At 40.0% G+C, this 24,332-nt stretch overlaps 1 protein-coding gene across 1 annotated transcript in view; it reads left to right on the plus strand.

Moving 5' to 3' along the window:
* Nucleotides 1–24,332, plus strand: part of LOC140732138 (polycystin-1-like protein 1) — a 181,529-nt gene that overhangs the window by 22,253 nt on the left and 134,944 nt on the right. The window contains exons 7-16 of the mRNA XM_073054354.1: nt 1,893–2,010; nt 4,791–5,347; nt 7,980–8,344; nt 10,252–10,476; nt 10,710–10,829; nt 14,935–15,103; nt 18,482–18,733; nt 18,994–19,126; nt 20,143–20,346; nt 21,081–21,265. Coding sequence (XP_072910455.1) covers nt 1,893–2,010; nt 4,791–5,347; nt 7,980–8,344; nt 10,252–10,476; nt 10,710–10,829; nt 14,935–15,103; nt 18,482–18,733; nt 18,994–19,126; nt 20,143–20,346; nt 21,081–21,265 — 2,328 coding nt within the window. The remainder of the gene's footprint in view (nt 1–1,892; nt 2,011–4,790; nt 5,348–7,979; nt 8,345–10,251; nt 10,477–10,709; nt 10,830–14,934; nt 15,104–18,481; nt 18,734–18,993; nt 19,127–20,142; nt 20,347–21,080; nt 21,266–24,332) is intronic.

Raw genomic sequence — 24,332 nt, forward strand, 5'->3', positions numbered from 1 at the left:
CTCATATGGGATGTTGCTGGGAAGGTGTGAAAACAAAGCAGTTCACACCTCTAAATCTAAATAACATAAATATGGGAAAATCTACAGATGCTACAAATCGAAAGCAACACACAAAATGCTGGAGGAGCTGAGCAGGGCAAGCAGAATCTATGGAAATGAATAAGCAGTCAATGTTTTGGGCTGAGACCTTTCTTCAGGATTGAGAAGGAACGGAGAAGATGTCAGAATACAACGGTGGGGGGAGGGGAAGGAGGCCAGCTGGAAGGTGATAGGTGAAGCCAGGTGGGCAGGAAAGGTCAAGGGCTGGAGAAGAAGGAATCTGATAGGAGAAGAGAGTGGACTGTAGGAGAAAGGGAAGGAAGAGAGGACCCAGGGGGAAGTAATAAATGGCTAAGAGGAGGTAAAAGTTGCCAGAGTGGGAATAGAGGAAGGGAAGCAGATTTGTCTGAAGGAGATGTCAATATTCATACCATCAGGTTGGAGGCTACCCAGCAGAATATAAGATGTTGGGGTGTGGGCTATACCTTATCTAAATAACAATCAGCCGTGGACTTCAAAATGGCTCGTAGTATGTGAGCCACAGAAGCACATAATTACAATCAGGCAAGTAAAGCATTTTTCTTTACACTCCGTATGGAAGATGGAATGTCACTGTGGGATCAGGAAAAAGAATACACAGTGCAGGACCTGCTTTTACAGGCCTATTTTTACGTGGCTGATCCAGTTCAGTTTTTGGTCAATGATGAGCCCCGCTGTGTTGATGTTAGGGAACTCAGGGGTAGGGGTGTTGTTGAGTGTGGACGGTAGGAGATGACAATGACTCTGTATCACTGTGCTGTTGGATTTCATGAGTGTTATTTACTGTACTACGTATCTGTCTATGCCTGAATGCAGCAATGTTTCAATTCCTGGCATTGAATTCCAGGATTTAGACTTCGCTATTTGGAAATACCTCACCATTGTTTCACAAAGAATGATATAAATCACAAGGATGATTTCAGGAATTTCAGGGTTATCATACGAGGAACGTTTGATGGCCCTGGGTCTGCACTCGCTGGAATTTAAAAGGATGAGGGGGGTATCTCATTGAAACCTTTTGAATATTGAAAGGCCTAGACAGAGTAAATGTGGAGAGGATGTTTCCCATGGTGGGACAGTCTAGGACAAGAGGGCACAACCTCAAGGTAGAGGGGTGTCCATTCAAAACGGACATGTGGAGAAATTTCTTTAGCCAGAGGGTGGTGAATTTGTGGAATTTGTTGCCACATGCAGCTGTGGAGGCCAGGTTGTTGGGTGTATTTGAGGCAGAGATTAAAAGGTTCTTGATTGAACATGGCATCAAAGGTTACAAAGAGAAGGCCACGGAGTGGGGCTGAGAAGGAGAAAAGAAAGGATTAGCCATGATTGAATGATGGAGCAGACTTGATGGGCCAAATGGTCTAATTCTGCTCCTATGTTTTATGGTCTAAATTTCAAACTTCGTATCCACCAATACTCCAAGTGTGGCATCTCCGGAAGAACTACAGCAATTCAAGCAAGGAACTCATTACCACCTTCAATTGGGCAATCAGTGCTGGTCTTGCTGTACTCAATTAATCAGTAAGTTCATAGAAACTAGGAGTAGATCCATTCCATAGGATTGGAACAATTTTACTTGCTTATATATGTACATCGTTAGAATTTTACCTTTTGAAGCTATCATAGATTCAACCCGACCATGGTACTTTAGCATCCAAGTTATTGACATTTCATACTGCAAGAAGTAGTGTAAAACATGTGCCAGCTGCTTGCTGAAGGGAGATATTTTTATTTGAATTTATACAGACATTTCGTGCTTGCATTGATTTTTGAGATCTATGTTAAATCTGCTTCTTTCACCCCCCCCCCCATAGCCCACTTCAACCTTCTGTTGCAAAATGGACTGCAAAACTTTCAAATGGATCAAACTACATCTTTACGTGGCTGCATTCAGATGGTAAAATAAACCATACTGTCATCGGCCCTAGCCAGGTATGATACAAATGAAATGTAGACTGTACTAGTGATATAGTGATATACTGGCATGGTACTTTGAATGATCAGTGTGTAATAAGATCTATTTTTCAGTTCACTAAATTCTTGAAATCATCACTTGGGCATACATTATTCAGACAAGGCTACAGTTTGCAATGCCACTGGACTGACAGCATCAGTCTCCCTTAGATCAGGCAAGATGTTGGAATCTACTTCACCTGGGTTGGGGTTCAGGTTAGGTTAAAAGTAGGAATTGTGCCATAGTTCCTGAATCAAAATGAAGCGTACAGTGGAGTTTAGCAGTTACTGATGAAGCAACTAGCAGAATGCTTTATGACTGTTGTCACAAATGCCATCCTAAGTTAACTCATGCATTGTTCAAATTTACCAATTTGCCTGTTTCCAGCTTGACCTGTTCATCTCCACAGAGCGTTAATGACTAAATTAAACATTGTTAGTGGTTCTTACTAGATCAGCCCTCAACAGAGTCTGAATTATAAAGACCATATATAATTAACAGAGCAGCACAGAAAATGCTACGAATTCAGCAGGTCAGGCAGCATCAATGGAGTGGAATAAACAGTAACAATTCAGACTGAGACCCTTCATTAGGTCTGGCGAGGAAGGGGTACAAAGCCAGAATAAGAAGGTTGGGGTGGTGGGGAGGGAGTAGAAGCTAGCCGGTGATAGATGAGGCCAGGTGAGGCGGAAGATAGGTGGGTGGGTGAGGGGGAATGAAGTGAGAATCTGGAAGGTGATAGGTAGAAAAGGTATAGGGCCTGAAGAGGGAATCTGATAGGAGAGGAGAGTGAACCATGGATTAAAGGGAAGGAGGAGAGGCACCTACAGGCAGGTGAGGAGAAGGGTAAGTGTTTATATCAATAATGAACGAATAATCTATCAACATTAATGCCAAAGTTCACTAAATCTGTTTGCTGAGACATATTTGACGCAAGAGAAAGTTGAAATTTTAATTTGTTACCTTAGAGAAAAATATTTTCTGGGTTTAAGTAGTATTCATTTGTTACATTATCATTTTCTGATAAACACTTTGTAAGCATAATTTAAAAAGTGACTGATTATCTTGGAATATGTTTAAATTTTTTTTTATCTTATTGAATGAAGCTGTTTTTGTTGAACATTTACAATATTAAATATGGTCATTTTTGACTTCAGCTCACCATGCAGTTGTCAAAAAATGGATTCCATTTTAATCAGTGTAACTATCATATAGGCCAACTCTGCAGTAACATTTAAGGTCAAATGCCAGATCTCCATAACGTTGTGAAATGCAGATCAGTCTCCAATTTAATCAATCAATGGGCGGATTTAAGAATTGCTTAGTTAAGTTGCAAACAGACATATTCAAGATACAATAACAGAATGTTTGTAACAGGATTGTTCCTAGACAGTTTGGGTTTCTGAAAGGTGGATCATGCATAACAGATCTAATGGAGTTTATCTCAGGTTGTAACTACCAGTACAGATGAAACAACCAATGGCTTTTGAGAAAGTCCTGCACAGGAGTTAGATTGCAAAATTAAAGCACTTTTGATTGGGAGCAATATACTGTCATGGATTGAAAACTGGTTAATGGTCAAACTAAGAATAAATGTGTGGCAAACAGGGACTTGCAGGGTGCCATGGGGGTCAGAGTTTGGTCCCCAACTATTCACAATATGTATCAATAATTTGGAAAGGAGAACAAAAAATAACATTGCCAAGTTTGCAGGTAAGAAAAAGTTGGAGAGAATGTGAGTCCTGAAGGGGGATATAAAGAAGCTCCAATGTGATTCAAATACTTGGGAGACTGGGGTGATACCTGGCAGTGAGATAATCCCCCACAGATCAATAAATAGAAAGAGAAATTATTATCTGAGATGAGATAAATTGGGACAAAGGAAGTGGCAATGTGACCTGGATGTCCTTGTGAACAAGAAACTGAAAGCAACGATTCAGGTACAGCAAGCAGTTGGGAAGTCCAAGGAAATATTGGACTTTATTTTTGGAGCATTTGATTGCAGGAGCAAGAATGATTTGCTGCAGCTGTACAGCCTTGGTGTTTTGTATGCAGTGTAGGCTTCCTTGTCTGAAGGAGAATGTTATTGAAGGGAGTGTTATAAAGGATTACTCGATTGATTCAGGACAGCAGACACATATGAGGAGAGAGTGAGTTGTTTAGGACTATATTCTGCAGAATATAAAAAGATGAGAGCAATTTTCAGAAGTCCATAAAATTCCAACAGGACTCGACTGATTCAATACAAAGAGGATGTTTGCAGTGGCTTCAGAGTCTAACATTAGAGTTCACAGCTTTAGGAGTTGCTTAATATAATTTAGAATTTAATTTGGGATGAGAAATTTCTCACCCAGAGGACACTGAACCTATGGAATTGTCTAACACAGAGAACTGTGGAGGCAACAAAAAAGGAGGTAGTGTTTTAAAAGGAATCAAGGGATATGAGAGAAGGCAGGAACAGAGCACTAACATGGATAGTCATTTCTGATGGTGTTAAATGGTGGAGCAGATGCAAAGAACTGAATAGTCTTTTCCCACTTGTACTTCCTGTGTTTCCTTTAAAACTTGAAGAGTTTAACTTACATACATTGCTGTTTTTTTTTAAACCGAAAAAAATTCAAAGTTCATTATTTGGAATTGCACAGTAGTTTTGATCTATATCTCTTTTCAGTAAACATTTTAAAGCTTTTTTTCAAATGGGAAGCCCACAAACATAAGATTTAAGATTTTAACCAGCATCTTAACTCTCTCCTTGCAGTTAATTATGACGATCAACTCAACTGGTTTAATAACTGTGGAGGTTGTGGCACATAATGAAGTGAGTCATGCTAGAGCCCACATGACTACAGTGGCTCAGTATCCAGTCCTGAGCATTGCTGTTACTGTGGCTCGGGTAGCTCTGCACAAGGCCAGTAACATTATGTTGAAAGTAAAGCCCAAACAAGACTACATCATTTCAGTAGATTATGGTGATGGAACGAATCAACTTTTTGAATCAAAACAACTTAACTTCCAAACCAGTTGCTTGGAAAGTGCATTTTATTGCTCGATCTTTGTTTTTCAACATACGTACAGTGCCGTTGGTCAATACCTTCTGAATGCTACAGTATCTAATAACATTAGTATAATTGCATCAGCAGCCATTGCTGTTGTTGAGGAGCCCATTACTGGTCTTCAGTTGATTCTGAATTCACCAAGTGTGATCAAGTTTAAAGACTATATAAATGCAACAGCATCAGTCCAGACAGGAACGGAAGTTGTCTTTCAGTGGATCATTTCTGTACCCCACTCCAATCCCTTCACTCTTACTCAAGGGTAAGTATACAGTATACTGCTATATGTAATGAAGTATCTGCATTTATATTTGAACTACACTGTATTTACACTTGATTATTTTGGGTGATAATAATCAGTAAAATCAACTGTGGTCAGTGATTAGCCGTTGGTTTACTGATCAACCATTCTTTGTTATATGCCAAAGTTTAAAGTATTAAATCTTCATCAAAATGCTAAACTAATGAGGATTTTGTAAATATACTTAAGCCTCAATATCACTCACCTAATTCCCAACAGAAGGTGCAGAGGACTGGAAACAAGACGGAGCAGGTTTAAGATGAGTGGCAGCAAAATTTCCCACACAGCAAGCTTTTGATGATTTCAATGCCACTTCTTCACAGAAGAGGGGGAAGATATTCAAAAAGATTTTTTTCCTTCTGAATCTACATTGATTGTTATTAGTTAGGCCATGCTTTATAGATAGTTCACAAGTTCCATTGTTTGAGAGAGGATTGAAGTAGAATGGCTGTGTGTTTCTGTTTCTCCCTGCTCTACTCTATGTGCACTCATGAGTGTGTGTCCAGAGTCTGCTCTCACTCCACCTAGAACATGGCAGTTGATATCACCACAGTGTGCTGTATCTCAAATAAAGATGAATTTGGAGTGCAGGAAAGAAACAGGCCTTAGTGACATGGTGTCATGACAACAACTTTTCCTCCGGTCTCAGCAAAATTAAATAGGTGGTCATTGACTTCAAAAAGACGGGCGATACATATGCTGCTGTCTACATCAACAGTGTTGAGGTTGAGACATTTAAGTTCCTAGGACTGAACTTCACCAGTGGCTTGTCCTGGTCAAACCACATAAATGTCCCAGCCAAAATAGAAAGATCAGCAGTACCTCTGCTTCCTCAGGAAGCTAAAGAAACTTTGCATGCCCCCGTTCACCCTTACAAATTTTTATCAACACACAATAGAAAACACCCTATCTGAATGCATAATGGCTCAGTACGGCAACTGCTCTGGATGTGACCACTAGAAACTGCAGAAAGTTGTGGACACAGCTTAGCCCATCATGGAAAACAGTCTCCCCTCCATGAACTCTGTCTATACCTACCACAGACTCAGTAAAGGAGCTAGCATAAACAAAGATGCTCACCCACCCGGACATTCTCACTTCAACCCTCTTCCATTGGGCAAAAGATACAAAAGCCAGAAAGTATGTGCCACCAGGCTCAAAGAAAGCTTCTACCCCACTATTTTAAGACTGTTACGTAGTTCCCCAGAACGATAAATTGGACTCGACCTCATAATCTACCTCGTTATGATATTGCACCTTATTGTTTACCTGCACTGAACTTTATCTGTAGCTGTTACACTTTATTCTGCATTGTTATTTGAACATAGAACATAGAATAGTACAGCACAGTACAGTCCCTTTGGCCCACAATGTTGTGCTGACCCTTAAACCCTGTCTCCCATATAACACACCATCTTAAATTCCTCCATATACCTGTATCTTATTGTTTTATCTTTTTCTGTCTCAGGGCACTGTGTAATGATCTGATCTGTATGAACAGTACGAGAAAAAAGCTTTCACATGTGATAATGATAAACCAACTTGTGAACCCTTAAAGTAAAGAAGGGACATTGCAGCTTTATTGATAATCTTGAGGCTATGCATTGGGAACACAAAGAAGCCCTGCAAAAGCAGCAGAAGAAATGCATTACACGTCAGCTTTACCAGCAGGCAGCTTTTATCCTGTCTGGGAAGGAGTCTGTGATTCCCTCACTGGGCTCATTGGCCACCTAAAACCCTCAAAACCCTCAGAAGAAGAAGACTATTTTAGTGTTGCTTACCTTTGCAAGTCAAGGAAAATATTTCATACTTGTGAGGCATCTTCTGTATTTGGTCCTATTGAAAGGTCTTGGCCTGAAACATTGACTGTTTATCCCCTCCATAGATGCTGACTGACTTACTGAGTTGCTCTGGTACTTTGTGTGTTGCTCAAGATTTACAGTAACTGCAGAATCTCTTGTGTTCCATTTGCTTTCTTACTCACTTTATTTACCTAATCTGCTACCTATGTCTTGTCAGTATGATTGTCCATGCCTTACAGAGGCTTTTAAGCAATCCTGGAAAAAAGTATCATGTACTCTAAAAACTTATCACTGATCCTGAATTTCCACCTTGATACTTTTGAAGCATCCTGATTTTTGGTTTTATCCTTTTTGTAGTTCTTTAGGTAAATCATTGCCTTTCTGATCTCTTTTTTCATATTTCTCCGTGTTCTACTCAGCAAAATCAATGTGCCTTCCATTTTAATGCTACAATATATAAAGCAACAGTTACATTTCATTTTCATTTCACTTTTGGTATGCTTGTTAATCAATTGATGATTGTTCCTGAATGTTCTGATGCCGAGTATATTCTGCACAGTCAGTACTATAAAATACTCAGTTTGTCTTTATCAAGGTACAGATGAACAACTTGCCTATCTCGCAGGTTTCACTTACTTCATTTCCCTAATCAGTCAAAATTCCCGAATAGTACAGTAAACTTTTTTTATACCCTTTATTAAAGTACTGAAAATAGATAGCTAATAGATTCCTGTGGCATATCACAGTGTTATAGCTGATTCATGTCTTAATTTTTGTTTTCCTTCTTTTAGGGGCAATCTTATCAGTACAATTAGTTACCAAGCACTTGCAGGAGGCAACTACTATATAAAAGTAATAGTGTCCAGTCCACTCTATAGCACTCCTTTCAGTCGATTGCTTCCAGGCATGGTAAAAGTAAGAACCCCAATTGTGGGTTTACAAGCATTGTTCCCCTTTAATAGCAATTGTGCTAAGCTTCTGCGGCAGCCAGATGGTACCTATGCGACTCAAATTCTGGGCTTCAGTGTTCATATCTTTGCTGAAGATGTGAAGTTTTCATTTGACTTTGGAGATGGTTCACCACTGCTTATTGTGAGTGGACAGAAGAGTAGTTTTGACGGTACATCTGCAAATGGACGTCACAAGTTTACCAAAGGTGGGTGTGTGGATGATAATGCTTTTAGATAAACTTCACTCTTCCTCTATCATATCACTTATGGACATATTCCAGGTGATTAAGTCAACAATGTGAAAATTTGAGTTCACGGGCTTGGTCAGTTCTTTCCCACACAAAACAAAATGTTGTATCCTAATTTTTTTAAAGATTTGTTCAGTTGCTATGGAATGAAAAATAAAGCTAGGAGAGTTATTACATTTGCTCTTTGGTACTCCGGAAAGTGAGTTACAGATTAAAACTAATAGGGGAATATTGCAAGTAAAACAGAAATTTTGAAATGTTCACCTGGTAAGTCAGCATCTTTGGAAAGAGAAAGGCAGAATTAACACTACAGGTCGATGAACTTCTTGTTCTACTGTTGCCACCCGACCTGCTGTGTGTTCCCACAATGTTCTCTTTCCTATTTCAGATTTGCAGCATCTGCAGTTTCCTTGAGTGTATCTGATCCACTCATTGGATGAATAGGAGCTGAGATTAAAAATATTTTTATGCTCTCCAGACAGAGAAAACAATAATTTGACACAATTTTAAAAATATTATGTTGGAGCTGGGCTTTGGATGCACTGTTGGAAGATTCCAGATATAACACTGCAGAGGCAAAGAAAGCTATTGCAGATTGTTCTCTGGGTAAAGGTAGACAGATCTGAATAAAGGACCTGAGCATAAGTCTAATGCATTGGAAGATAGAGGCTGCATGAATGTGTCATGGTCAGACTTATCAAAGACTGCAGACCACTGGAAAAGTTTTCAATGACTTTTTATGACAATCATGAGATGTTTTTGACTTTATTAAGGATTATTTTATTTGAGTTTCAAGAAAGGTGGGTATAGATTTGAGGCAATAGCAAACTCAGGGACTTCAGAAAAGTTGGAGAGTTCAAATTTCAAAGTAAATATATTATCAAAGTACATATATGTCACCATATACAACTCTGAGATTCATAATCTTGTGGGTATACTCAATAAATCCATAATAGAATAATAACCTTAACAGAATCAATGAAAGACTGCACCAACTGATGGCAGCGAGAAGAGAGCATGACCTAGGTCATGGGGTTCCTGATGATGGATGCTGCTTTCCTGTGACAGCGTTTCGTGTAGATGTGCTCAATGGTGGGGTAGGCTTTACCTGTAACGGACTGGGCCATATCTGCTATTGTTTGTAGGGTTTACTGTTCAAGGGCATTAGTGATTCCATGCCGGGTTGTGATGCAGCCAGTCAGTATACTCTCCACTACACATCTGTAGAAATTTGCCAAATGTTTAGATGTCATATTGAATCTTCACAAACTCCTGAGGAAGTAGAGGAGCTGCCGTACTTTCTTTGTAATTGTATTTACCTACTAGCCATCTGAAATGACAATACCATTAAAGTTGCTGACTCTCTCCAACTCTGATCCTCCATTGAAGACTGGCTCATAGATCTCTGGTTTCCTCCTCCTGAACTCAATAATCAGCTCCTGGTCTTGCTGATATTGAGTCAGAGGTTGTTGTTATGGCACCACTCAGCCAGATTTTCATCTCCCTTCTATGTGCTGATTCATCACCACCTCTGATTCAGCCTATGACAGTGGTGGCATCAGCAAACTTGAAAATGGCATCATAGCCATGCTCAGCCACACAGTCATAAGAGTAAAGAAGTAGAGCACACAGTTTGTGGTGCACCTTTGTTGATGGAGAGGCAAGAGGGTTTCGACTGAGGCAGAAATTTTGCACCTTCTGCCTTGGTTTTTGAAAATATTCTCTGCTTGGTAAGAAAAAATAGTTTAGTTATGGACAGATATTTGTTTATTTTATGAAAATCTTCCAGTTCATTGTATATTTATAAATGTTGACTGAGTGTTATAATATTGTAGTGAATTTATATTTGAACCTTCTTTTGACAGAGGGTGTGTTCTACATCACAGTCTCAACCTTTAATGAGTTCTACAATCTTACTAATGAACTTGGTGCATATTATGTGCAAATGGTTCCAGAAGGCTTGGTACTCAACTTGAATTCCAGCGTGATTCATAAAAATGAAATCATTCTCTTCAGTGCCTTGCTGATGCGAGGGACTGATGTGACATACAGTTGGAATATGGGTGATCAGACGTCATATGTAGATGAAGGTAAGAAATGCTTTATGTTCCTTTTTATGGCCAAAAGTCATTTGTGTCTGAAAGTAATGATCTCATTGAGGCAATGCGGTTATCATATCTTTCAAAAGCATTTGCTGCTAGTCAAGTATTGATAAACCAATTGGACAATATTGTAAAGGAAATACAAACTATTGAAACATCATTTGTCTAATCAACTTTGACTTCTTTTTGTGATTCATCATTTGTCCTCCTCTGTATTTCAGGTCCTGTAATTAAACACAAGTTTTTGTCGGCTGGGATTTATAACGTCACAGTAAATGCATGGAATAGAGTGGGAGCGGCCTCAACCTATGTCACTGTAGCTGTTCTCTACAGGATGCAACGTACTAAATACCTCATTTGTCTGAAACACATTCTGAATAGTCTGAATTTAGAAATGCCTTTAATATTTGGGTAATGAACAGATTAGAATGATAGATGGTCAGCGCCCAGATTCTTGTGTTTTGTATGTGGACTTAGAGTCCAATCTGATAACAAAATTTTTATCCAGGTGATCTGAGAATTTCAAACAAAATGTGGTTGGCCAATTGATCGTAAGACCACAAGACATAGGAGCAGAATTAGGCTATTTTGTCCATTGAGTCTGGTCCACTATTTTATCATGGTTGATTTATTATCCCCCTCAAGTCTGTTTTCCTGCTTTCTCCCTTTGACATTTGTACTAATCAAGAACCTATCAACCTCCACCTTAAGTATACCCATAGCTTGGTTTCTACAGCCAACTGTGGCAATGTATTGCACAGATTGACCACCTTCTGGCTAAAGAAATTCCTCCTCATCTCTGTTCTACAGGGATCTCTTTGTATTTTAATGCTCTGCCCTCTAGTTGTAGACTCTCCCACAATAGGAAACATCCTTGCTCTATCTCGGCCTTTCACTATTCAATAGGTTTCAATGAGATTCCACCCTATTCTTCTAAACTCCAGCATGTGTAGGCTCCTTGTACATTACCACTTTCATCCCCAGGATCCTTCTCATGAACCTCCTCTGGACCTTCTCCAATTCCAGCACATCCTTTCTTAGAAAAGTAGCCCAAAATTGCTCACAATACTCCATGTGCGGTCAGGCCAACATCTTATAAAGCCTCAGCCTTCCACCCTTTCTTTTATATTCTGGTCTTCTCAAAATGAGTACTAACATTGCATTTGCCTTCCTTACTCAACCTGCAAGTTAACCTTTTGGGAATCCCATATTTATACTCCCACCTCCTGATTTCTGATTTTGCTTCCTGTTTAGAAATTAGTCTATGGTTTTCTTCCTTCTACCAAAGTGCATCACCATATTCCCTACACTATTCTATCTGCCACTTATTGGCTCATTCTCCTGATCGGTATAAGTCCTTCTGCAGACTTCATGCTTCCTCAACATTACCTGCCCTTTCAGCTACCTTTATATTGTCTGCAAATGTAGCCACAAATACATCAATCCCATCATCTATCATTGACATATAACATGAAAAGAAGCAGTCTCAACACTGAATCCTGTGGTCACTGATAGCCAACCAGAAATGGCCCCCTCTTTTGCTTTCTGCCAGTCAGCCATGTTTGCTAGTGTATTTCCTGTAATACCATGGGCTCTTATGCAGTGTTTTGTCAAAGGCCCTCTGATAATTCAAGTGTACAATAGCCACTGTTTCTCTTTAGTCTGTCTTGCCTGTTATTTCCTCAAAGAATTCCAATATTGTTGTCAGGCAAGATTTCCCCTTAAGTAAACCTTCCTAAATTTGCCTATTTCATCATGTGCCTCTAAGTATTCCAAAACCTAATCCTTAGTAATGGACTCTGACATCTTCCCAACCACTGAAGTCAGACTAACTGGCTTATAATTTCCTGTCTTTTCCCTCCTTCCTTTTTTAAAGAGTGGAGTAACATTTTCAATTTTCCAATTCTCCAGAACAATTCCAGAATCTAGTGATTCTTGAAAGATCACTATAAATGCTTCCACAATCTCTTTAGCTACTTCTTTCAGAACCCTGGGGTGTTGTTCATCTGATCTAGCTGACTACTCAAATCTTTTAGCTTCCCAAGCACCTTCTTCGTACCTGTATTTCCCTTTACTCCACTGTAATACTGATACTCTCAGACTGCAAGGTGAATTCTATCATATTATCATCACGGTCTCCAAAGGATTCCTTCACCTTAAGCTCCTTAAGCAAATCAGGTTTATTGCATAACACCCAATCCAGAAATGACTTTTCTTTGTGGGCTGAACCACACACTGTTCTAAAAAGCTATCTTGAAAGCATAATGCAAATTCCTTCACTGGGGAGATGAATGGTTTTCCCAGATTAAAATATGATACTGACCATTTTGAGGCTATTTTGCATCACTCCTTGAATTCTACCAACCACCTATTGGTATGAAGTGGAAATCCAACCCACATCAAATGATGAATTAGGGCTCTTCTAAAACATCTATGTGATTAAATGTAACTACCTCCTCAACCCAGGGCCAAGTGTGAACAATAAATGCTGGTGTCTCCAGCAAATGTCCATATCCAGTGAGCAAATGAAAGAAATCACTCAGGACTGGAACTTCAGTGAAATAAATTCCATTATTCATCTTTTGTCTGCCATGTTGCAGTGTCTTAACTTGCCTGTTCAATGAAAGCCACTCCCCTGTGGGAGGCACATATTGGCCAGTGTAAGGAACATTACAGACCCTCTCACTCGCTTCATTTACGAATGATATCACTGTGCCGGTAGGGTTTAAATCCAGTGTACGGTAATCCTGCGGTCTCTTTTCTTCTCAGATTGCCATGGACTAGGTAGATGAGTGGGCCGCAGATACAGTAGTCAGTAGAGGTGTTCTGCAGTTCAGAGGGCCCGGGTGCACATTTTAAATAAGTATTTGCCACTGTGTGTATCTTTAGTTTTGTCTTGTCATTTCAAGAGCTCAGTTTAGTTAAGAATCTGTAACCAAGTTTAGCTTGAAGGGTGTACTGAACATTTAGTGTTTGTTTTGTCTTGTAAATAAATAACTGAGCTATAGTATTGTGCAAAAGTCTTAGGCACATATACCGTATATGGCTAGGCTGCCGAAGACTTTTGCACAATACGATACTAACTTTATACATTGAATGGTACTGCTGCTGATGCAAAAAAAATCTTGATATGGGTTTCTATTATGGACTTAGAGAGGGAAGGGGGAAAGGAGGGAAATCATGGTTGGGAAAAGGGGAAGGGAGATATGAGGGAGCATGAAACACTACAGAGACACTCTATAATGATCAATAAATCAAATGTCGGAATCAAATGACCATGCCTGGTGTCTTAGGGCCCCTGGTAGTCCTCTGCCACTTGTTCCACATCCTTCCTGTAGAGCTCCACCCTTGCCATTCCCAACATCCCTTGCTTCCGTCAGATTTACTAGCTCTCTGTCTGCTCCACATTGACAAATACAGTACTGTGTAAAAGTCTTAGACAACATACATATAGATACATATGTGCCTAAGACTTTTGCACAGTACTGTACTTACTGCTGGTGAATTTCGTCTGTCCTCGCTAACTGAACCCACAAACCTGATTTCTCACAACAGCCCCTATCTACTACTGATCTAGTCCTCTAATCAATCTAGGCCCTGTTGCTGATAAATTTCCTGATTTCTTGGAGTGCCAAGTCCTGACTGATAGCCAATTCCCAAAATTCTCTGCTGATTTCTGACAAGCAAAACCCTTTACTATGTGGTGAACTACATATACCTGTCTGAACACGCCCCCTGATGACTGCTCCGGTGGCTGCTCCCACAGACCCCTGTATAAAGGTGATTGAGGTCTGAGCCTGGCCTCTCTGTCTCCAGGATGTAGTATGGTGGTCAATCACTGCTTGTTCCTTCTTCCAGTCAATAAAAGCTGATACCTCGCTTTTACGTCTCAGAGTGAGTTATTGATGGTGCATCACACTATCCCCTTATTCCCCCTTTCCACAACTCCCAGTCATGATTTTGCCTCAGTGTACAGAATCATTCCCCAAGCCCAGTCAGGCTGCAGTCTGCTCCATCCTCACTAATGCTCTGCAGCAATGAGATATGGCAATGGACTTAGAATATTTGAACTGAGCTAGAATAAAAGCCAGCTGAGGCTCCCATTCTTCATCAAAATCCCTATAAGGGGAATATGGGAACCAGTCAAGCTTTGCTCTAATGTTCCTTACTGTTCACTGGTAGGTAGATTTTGAATGTTGTGGACAATACCTGGGCTGGTCCGTATGATTTGGTAGCAGTGCCCTGCTGCATTACAGAACATTATCTCTGCAAAATTAATGAAGTGAACTAATAGCTGAACATTAAAGACAAGACCGTGATAACTTTTTGAATTGCATGTCTTAATTTTGGGAATGTTTGATATTTTTCTCAAATTAAAATATTCAGTTAATGCTGGACAGATGTTGGATTATGTATTTAATTATTCAACTTTAAATTGTTTTACAGCTGTTTCTGTCTTTACAAACAAGACAATATATGCTACATATTCTGACATCATATTCACAGCTATAACTGCAGAGGAAGACCCACTGCAGTTTGTCTGGTACTTTGGAGACAAGCCGCCAGTGAAAACCACATCACGCAGCATAACCACAAGATATTCAACTCCAGGGAAGTATGTATAAACAAGTGAGATTGAATTGCTCAGCTGCACCTATACATAGTGTGGTCACGTGAACAAAGTTCACTGGAGAGACGTAGCTGGTAGATATGGTGTAGTCTTTTATTCAACAAAATGAACACTGCAGGCACCATATTGAGACCCTTTCGGGGAAGAGGCCTGCTTGATCCAACACTACATGATGCTTTATATACTAAAGATCAAAGGACAATTCTATATTTACAATGTACAGTATATACAATGCTTCCTTTGGAGCACACAAAAGTTCCCTTTCACACCCACATTCCAGACAACGTTAATCAACTTTTTCAATCAACTGCTGTTTTTATAGCTCTAGCATCTGATCGTTCAGAGCTGCAGTTTAAATTTAATCTGCACTCTATATTCAAATCTGAAAATTGGTGGCTGAAGATACTTGCTGAAGTTATTTGCTATATGACCTAACCCCAAAAATGCCCTAACAGATAGCTCCTTTGAATTTAAGAATTTTAAGTAATATTGAAAGTTGTGTTTTGACGTGATCGGGGCATTAAACACAAGCCCCGAATTCTGGTTGACCTGTTTTGTGAAAGACTGAATAATTACTCATGCATATTATCTCCTGTGCAAAAAGCTTCCATGTTCTTTTGTGCTGGATTAAGCATCACGTCAGAAGCCAAGTCTGACATAAAACCTGGCAAGGCTCGGAAAATTAATTAACTACAGTGTGAGGTTTGGATAATTGATCTTATTTTCAGGCCTTCAAGCAGACACTGAAATATAAAGATTTTATTTAAAGCATGGGTTGCATATGAGCATGTTTTAAAAGCTTTATTTTGTTTTGATTTACTAAGAAATTGACTGCTGTTTATCAATATAATTGGAAAGTTGTTCTGTATAAGTCTTAGGCATCATCACATCCCATCCCAGGCTGATAAATTAAGGCAAAGGAAACACAGTAACTAATCGTTCATTATATATTTTCCATTAAGTTCAGTGATTAGCCAAAATACCTTCTTTTTGTTGATCATTTTCTCAGCTTCTACAATATATTTTTGGTTCTCTTAAAATATTATACATAATAATCAATTAAAATTCAGGGATTAAAAACTGAAAATGTAGGAAGTAGCAGCAGTTCAACTTTTGCAGAGAGAGAGAGAAATGTTCGGGTTAATGCACTTTCTTCTAGTGCACATTATGATGTTCTGTTTAAGTGTGAATTTTTGGCCGGAGATATGCACTATTGATCCAGTTCAAACACAACAGCTGCTGGAGTTTAAATTTAAGTAATTGAATAAATTTGGCATTCAGAAACAAAAAAAAAATTGTTGTAATTGTTATTAACCATAGACTATGGATTGTTTTAAGAAATTATCAGGTTTTTAATGTCCTTCAAGGAAATGTGCCACCTGAACTTGGTCTGGTCTTTATTTGACTTCAAATCAAGAGCACAGCAGATGCTGTAAATCTGAAATAAAAAATGAAAATGTTGGAAAAACTCTGCAAGTCAGCATGTGGCTTCAGTGGAAAGAGAAACAGAGTGCTCAACCTGAAACATTAACTAAGCTGGATTCAGGACATTAATGTGCCCCCACGAGGAAATCTGCAGATGCTGGAAATTCAAACAACACACACAAAATGCTGGTGGAACACAGCAGGCCAGGCAGCATCTATAAGGAGAAGCACTGTCGACATTTCGGGCCGAGACATCGACAGTGCTTCTCCTTATGGATGCTGCCTGGCCTGCTGTGTTCCACTAGCATTTTGTGTGTGTTGTATTAATGTGCCCCTCTGTTCCAGGCTAGTTGGCAATAATCAGTAATTCGTGGCTTTATACCAGAGACATCCACATCTGATGAATATATAAATGAAAATAAAGATGCAGGGAGTGAGAGGAAAAACAGCAAAAAAGGAAGTACATATAAAAGGCTGGGTGTCAAAAGTACTTACCGTAAATTACAGAAGAATTAACAGAACTATCGGGTGGTAATAAGTCAAGTAATAAATTAGATTTTGATCTTTTAAAGTTCTATTTACAGCAGAATTATAACCAACAAATATTGTTCAGGTAAAATGGGAGAAGTGATCAGGATCTGAAATTGAGTGCTGAGGGGTCAGAGTGGGAGCTGTGTGAAGATTTGAAATGACAAGCTTGCTGTTTGGATGGGTATGTTCAATGAAGCAATTGTATTTACTGCAATCGATCCTTCACTATAAAAGAAACTGCATCTTGGGCAAGTATTAAATTGAAAAATTGCAGGAAGTGTGAATAAATTAATTTATCCTGGAACCTGTGATCATTGGGGTCCAAGTCACTGTCAGCATCATCAACAGTATCCATCCCAGAATTAACGCTACTGTCACCACAATCCTTAAAATCGATGTTTCCTAGGAACGTTATCAAAGAAAAGGTTGGCACCATCCCATCTCAGCAGGCGTGAGAACAAAGTGCGTACATTTTAAAGAGTGTCATTTGGGAGGGAAGGATGAGTGGATTTAGAGTGGAATTCCAGAGTTTGGGGTTTGCGGCTAAGGATATGACCATCGGATCTAGAACAATTACTTCTGGGGTTCTTAAGAGGCCTTAGCTGACTGAGCAGACCCAGGATGGAAAGTTACGGAAATGAAGGAGATTATAGAAATAGGGAAGGTGACAGCATGCAATGTTTCTGAAAATAACCCCAAAATCCAATGTAGTTTATGGTCGCAGAGTAAGTTAAAAACACAACTTTGATTGGGCTTTGGCATAAATTAGGACAAGGACAGGAAAGTTCTAGACTATCTCAAGTTTAAAGGAAAGAAAGAGGGAGCGGATCTGATCGGACAAGACCAGAGGCAGTATTTGAATGGATGGGAGTTTCAACAGTAGGCATATTGTAGTCCAGTAGTGATAGAGGCAGATGTATGAAAGCAGATAGTTTTATTCGAACTAAAGTTGTTGTCAGAGGAGGAAATAGGCATAAAGTAGATAATAATGCACACAAAATGCTGGTGGAACGCAGCAGGCCAGGCAGCATCTATAGGGAGAAGCACTGTCGACATTTTGGGCTGAGACCCTTTGTCAGGAAGTAGATAATAATTGACATTTATATTAAGCCATGGAGGCAGAAAAGATATAGAGGGAATCAGTGATGGACTAAATGAATGCAAGATAGTTGGTGTTGGGAGTTGGCAGAAAATATGATGAAATGTTACATTTTGGGATAAGATTAAGAAACTATTAACCCAATAGCTTGTTAGCTGCAAACCTGTAACCTCATGGTTGATATGTTATAACAAAATTGTACAAACAAATCATATCATTTCAAAATAAAGATCAGATGGCCACTAACTTGGGGAAAATATACCAAGTGGGTTTAGTTAACTGTAACTTGAGTTGTTTTTGTTTTGCAGGTACAATGTAATAGTGAACGCATCAAACCAGATTAGTTCATTCACATCAAACATCTTTCCGATAGAACTGCAGCAGGCTGTTGAGCCGAACAGACTTAGAATAAACAATCAAGATCTTACCTCAGTTCTCTTAAACTCCAGTATTGCTGTGGAAGTTCGCATTAACTATGGGACCAATCTCACTTACTTGTGGAATTTTGGTGATGGTACTGTGAGAATTGGGAGCAGAAGAGAGTATCACTGTTATGATAGGTAGGCAGATTCTGAGATTAGGCTGAATTCTCACATGCCCACATGTTCTTAAAACAAGATTCTTTGTAGAGTGCTGATATTTTGTATTATTGTTGTAACTTACAAATATGGAATTATTTGTAATTATATGATATTCTTAAAAGCTACTTCAAAAAGATTTGTTCATGAATTAACCTACTACATGAGATTTTCTTTACAGAAATGTATGTTCTGTGATTGGGATTAAAATATTTATTATGATTATTCAATTTTTTTTGCAGAGAAGGAGAATTTACAGTTGAAGTAGTCGTCTTTAACAACGTGAGCTCTGCTGTGCTCTCTGGCCAGCTGTTTGTTATTTCTGAGAATTGTCAACCTCCTCCAGTTAAAAGCTATGGGCCATCCAAAATAGAGGTACTGTGAGCTATCATTTCCACTTAAGAATATCAGAAGTTTTTCTTTACATTGTGTTTTATAGAATTATATAGGGTCTTGGTGAGACTGCACTTCAAGTGTTGCTTGTAGTTTTAGAATCTTTATCAGAAGAAGAACGTTCTTACTAAGGAGGGAATTTAGTGTAGATCCCTGAGATGGTAATCAGATAATTCAATATATTCAGCAAGGGGTTGAATATTTTTCTTTAGGCCAGTGGGTTCACGTCTCAAAGTTCAAATGGCCTACTTCTACTCATATTTTCTATGTTTCTCTGTGAATAACCAATGCAAAATAAAGTACTGAGGGTAAAGAAAATACGTTTAATGAAAAACATGGGAGAATGGGGAATCTAGCCTTCAGTTAAATGAGAAAGTGGTGCTTCAATTTACCCAAACCCGAATTTAATAAAAAAAGAATATTAAAGGAGAGATAATCAAAGAAAGCAGAGCTGGTGCTCTATGGAATGCACTGAATGACAGACGAGAAGAGGTAAGTTCAATAGCATTCATCAATATAGAATTGGGGATGTACATGCTGGGATAAATGTAGGGCTGTGGACCCTGATCAGTATGTGAATATCTAACGAGCTGATGCAAATGCAGCTGCCACCTTCAATATTTAGTTGTTCTATCATGATGCTTTTACAGTGTATTTTCTTTATTTTACAGTAACTTCTAGGATTTTTTTAAAACCTTGAATGAATTGCCCAAAATAATGCTTGGGTAAAGAACAGTAAAACAGAATAGAGAAAACACTCAAATCAGAAAAGTCGGAGTAAGAATTCTTCTACTGTCAGCTATTAATATTAAAAAATGTACATTGTAATATATTCAGAATAAGATTACTTCCTCAGCATGGGGATTATGGGTTAAGCCAAAGAACGTAATACAAATGGCCTCTGTGGCTCAGATCACATTTGATAATGTAAATAAACTGTCATCAGCCTGATACCATTTTCTGAAAAGTTGTAGTAAAGAACACCAATTCTCTGATAGGTTAGAAGATACCAGTCCTTCAAGCTTGGAGTTACATTTGAGAGTGAGTTTGTCTGTAATATCTCAAGAGGAATACAATACAGTTGGTCCTTCTTTACACCAGAGGATTCGCTGGTCATATTGGCAGAGGTCGATGTTAATAAACAATCTATAATCATTCCGGGCTATCTGTTGAATTATGGAATCTATCTTGCAATTGCCAGGGTAAGAAATATCTGAAAACATAATATAATTGTGTGGTATTAACAGAATATTTTCCATTTAAATGCCTGTAGAATCTTACATTTATAATATATATAACATTTGTCTGAAGTCCTAATTTTAGAAATAAATAATTCTGCAAAAATACCATAATACATTCTCATCAAGCACTCAAAAACAGTTGATCTTGTGTGTCTTAATAATTTTCAGAAATATTCTAAAACAATTCATAGAAGTTCATTATTTGGAATACGGTAAAACTAATTACTTGGACATTTTTGAAAGAATTTTAAATTCTGGTCAGATGAATTTGGTGTTCCTCTTTCCTATCCACCTAATGTGCTGATAGGTATGGTTTAATGTCCCGTTTGAGGCAGATAAATCAGACAGTTAGTATTACTTCAGTTTTGCAGTGAAGGTATTTAGTCTGAATTAACTCCAGGAAAGGACATGAATAATAATAGTAATAATAAAATAGAATTTGAATTTAGCTTTGTTAATAATTACAGAAAGTATGAGTTGACTACAAAATAATGGTATTGTGAAGGATTTTGTTTTTTTTCTCTCTGATTTCAGTTTCTCATGCATCTGTTGCTTTATTTGCCATTTGTGTTACCGATATGAAATACATTAAGATTTTTTAAAAATGGAAAGAATATTAACAATGTTGCCAAAAAATGAAATTTATCATGCAATTTAAAGCTTATATATGCTCTAAAATTACTTCCAAACTGCAGGTACAAATTGTTGGCAGTGTGGTTTATAATAACTACACTGTATGTGTGGAGATCCTTGCGACCCCACCAGTAAGTGTGATTTCAGGTGGCACACAGCTCTTCATAAATTACAAGCAAGAGTCCATGATCATTTTGAATGGGTCAGAATCATATGATCCTGATTACCCAGGTACTGCTGAGCTCAGGTGAGTCATAATGGGGGGAATTCTCAAAATCTACTCTAACAAAACAAAAGGAAAATATTGTGCCTACAAAATACCTTCAAAATGGATAAGTCCCTTATTGATGTATGCAAAATAAACAGGATTTATTAAGAACACATTCAGTAAAGAATCACTTGCAGTTGAGGTTGAATGATGTTGAGGCGATTGAAGAACTTGGTTATGGTCGTGGGTAGTGTATGGAATTTAAATAAAAATTTAGTTCAGTGAAGCTTTGTGATTTGGCAGTGCAAAGGTGACTACACAATTTGTGTGGCAGGTAGTGAATAATTGTAATGAGGATTTTGTAGTTAGTGTTTACAGGTATGCCTCACCAAAGGTTCCGATACAGATTCAAGATTGTTTAATATCATTTTCATTACACAGGTATAAATGAAAACCAAATAATTGTTACTCCAGATCTGATACAGCACAAAAATAAGAATAAAGAGCACAATAATAAAAAAACACATAAAGTAAGATTGCTTATATACAACATTTTAAAAAGGAGGCTTGAGAAGCTGGAAGTTGTATTACATATTGGTAACAATGACATAGTAAGAAATGGGAGGAGGTCCTGAATGCAGAATATAGGGAGTTATATAGAAAGCTGAAAAGGAGGACCTCCAGAGCAGTAATCTTTGGATTGTTGCCTGTGCCATGCACAGTGAGGGTAACAGTAGGACGATTTGGCAGAAAACCGCGTGGCTGAGGAATTGGTGCAGATGAAGTATAAAGGAAAGCTAGCTAGTAATTTAAAAGAGGATAACCAAAAGTTTTTTTTTCTCAGATATATAAAGAGTAAATGAGAGGTGTGCATGGATATCGGACCGCTGGAGAGATTGTAATGGGGATCAAAGAAATGGCGGAGAAACTTAAATATTTTGCGTCAGTCTTCACTGTGGAAGACACTAACAGTATGCCAGAAAGTCAAGAGATTCACCGGGTGTAGTTGCTATTACTAAAGAGAAGGTGAAGGGAAGCAAAAAGGTTTGAAGGTAGATAAGTCACCTGGACCAGATGAGCTACATCCCTTGGTTCTGAAAAAGGTAGCTGAAGAGATTGTGTCGTTAGGAATGACCCTTCAAGAATCACTAGATTCTGCAATGGTTCCGGAGGACTGGAAAATTGCAAATGTTACTCCACTCTTTAAGAAGAGAGGGAGGCAGAAGAAAGGAAATTATAGACCAGTTGGCCTGACCTCGGTGGTTGGGAAGATGTTAGAGTCTATTGTTACGGTGAGGTTTCAGGTGGATGATAAAATAAGACAAAGTCAGCATGGTTTCCTGAAGGGAAAATCTTGCCTGATGAATCTGTTGGAATTCTTTGAGGAAATATCAAGCAGAACAGACAAAATAGAGTCAATGGTTGTTGCTTACTTGGATTTTCAAAAGGCCTTTGACAAGGTGCCACACATGAAGCTGCTAAACAAGATAAGAGCCTGTGGTGACCCACTTCCCAGCGCACTCGAACCGGCTCACAAAGCGGTGCACGCCGGCATTGAGGCCGGTCCCAAAGAGGGCGCCAAGCCTGCTTCACCAGCAAGGGGAAAAGCCCGCGCGCGGGACTGTGAATACGCGCCCCCTACAGCATTCCCGCCCGGGGAGGGCGGGATCAGGAAGGCTTTAAAGCGAGGCCGCGAAGTTTGAATAAACCTCTTTTGTAACTGCAGCTCACCAACTCCGTGTCGTTATTGCAGCGCTGCGTGTAGCACACTGCTACAATTGGTGACCCCGACAGCCCAAACAATATTTGGACCGGAGATGAATGACGCCGCATCTGTTCATGCAGTGTCGTTAAAACTGCCAAGCTTCTGGACGCTGCGACCTCACCTATGGTTCCAGCAAGCAGAAGCCCAATTCCACATTCGGCAGATAATCTCAGATGCCGCATGTTACTACTACGTGGTGAGTTCCCTGGACCAGGAGACAGCTGCCCAGGTTGAGGAGTTCATGCAATCGCCCCCAGCGGACGGCAAATACACGGAATTCAAAGCCTTGCTCATAAGGACTTTCGGACTTTCACCACGCGAGCGAGCTGCCCGCTTACTGCACCTGGATGGTTTGGGAGACAGGCCACCGTCGGCTTTGATGAACGAGATGTTGTCCCTGGCCGGAGGTCACAAGCCCTGCCTCATGTTTGAGCAGGCATTCCTGGAGCAGCTGCCCGAGGACATATGCCTGCTGCTGTCTGACGCGGATTTCAGCGACCCTTGGAAGGTGGCGGATGTGCTGTGGAAAGCCAAGAAGGAGAGTGGGGCGTCCGTCGCACAGATCACCAGGCCACGCTCCCAGCAGCAAACCAGACCAGGCCCGGCTGCAGAGCCCGCTAACCCCAGAGGCAGGGGTGAGGAGACCAACGAACAATGGTGCTTCTACCACCAGCGGTGGGGCGCAGAAGCCCGCCACTGTTGCCCGCCCTGCAAGTTCCCGGGAAACGCCAGGGCCAGCCGCCGCTGATGGCTACGGCGGCTGGCCATCAGGATAGCCTCCTGTATGTGTGGGACAAGCAGTCGGGACGCCGCTTTTTGGTTGACACCAGAGCCGAGATCAGCGTCTTACCTCCGACGAGTTACGACACCCGCAACAGGGCACCGGGTCCCACCCTGAGGGCCGCGAACGGCAGCACAGTAAGGACCTACGGCACCCGTACGGTGCGGCTACAGTTCGGCTCCAGCCGGTTCACGTGGGACTTTACACTGGCCGCCGTAGCCCACCCGCTCCTGGAAGCGGATTTTTTGCGAGCTCACAGCCTACTGGTCAACCTGCCCAGGAAGAGACTGGTCCATGCCAAGACCTTTCAAACGTTCTCCCTGGGTGAAGCCCAGTTGCCGGCCCCACACCTAGACTCCATCACGCTGTCCGACAACGACTTCACCAGAGTCCTGGCGGATTTCCCATCGGTTCTGGGACTGCAGTTCACGGCAGCCATGCCCAGACACGGCATACAGCACCACATCCTGACACAAGGACCACCCCTCCACGCCCGTGCTCAAAGGCTTCCCCCGGACAAGCTCCGGCTGGCAAAGGAGGAGTTCAAGAGGATGGAGGAA

The sequence above is a fragment of the Hemitrygon akajei genome, chromosome 8 (genome assembly GCF_048418815.1).
Source record: "Hemitrygon akajei chromosome 8, sHemAka1.3, whole genome shotgun sequence".
Classification (NCBI taxonomy): domain Eukaryota; kingdom Metazoa; phylum Chordata; class Chondrichthyes; order Myliobatiformes; family Dasyatidae; genus Hemitrygon; species Hemitrygon akajei.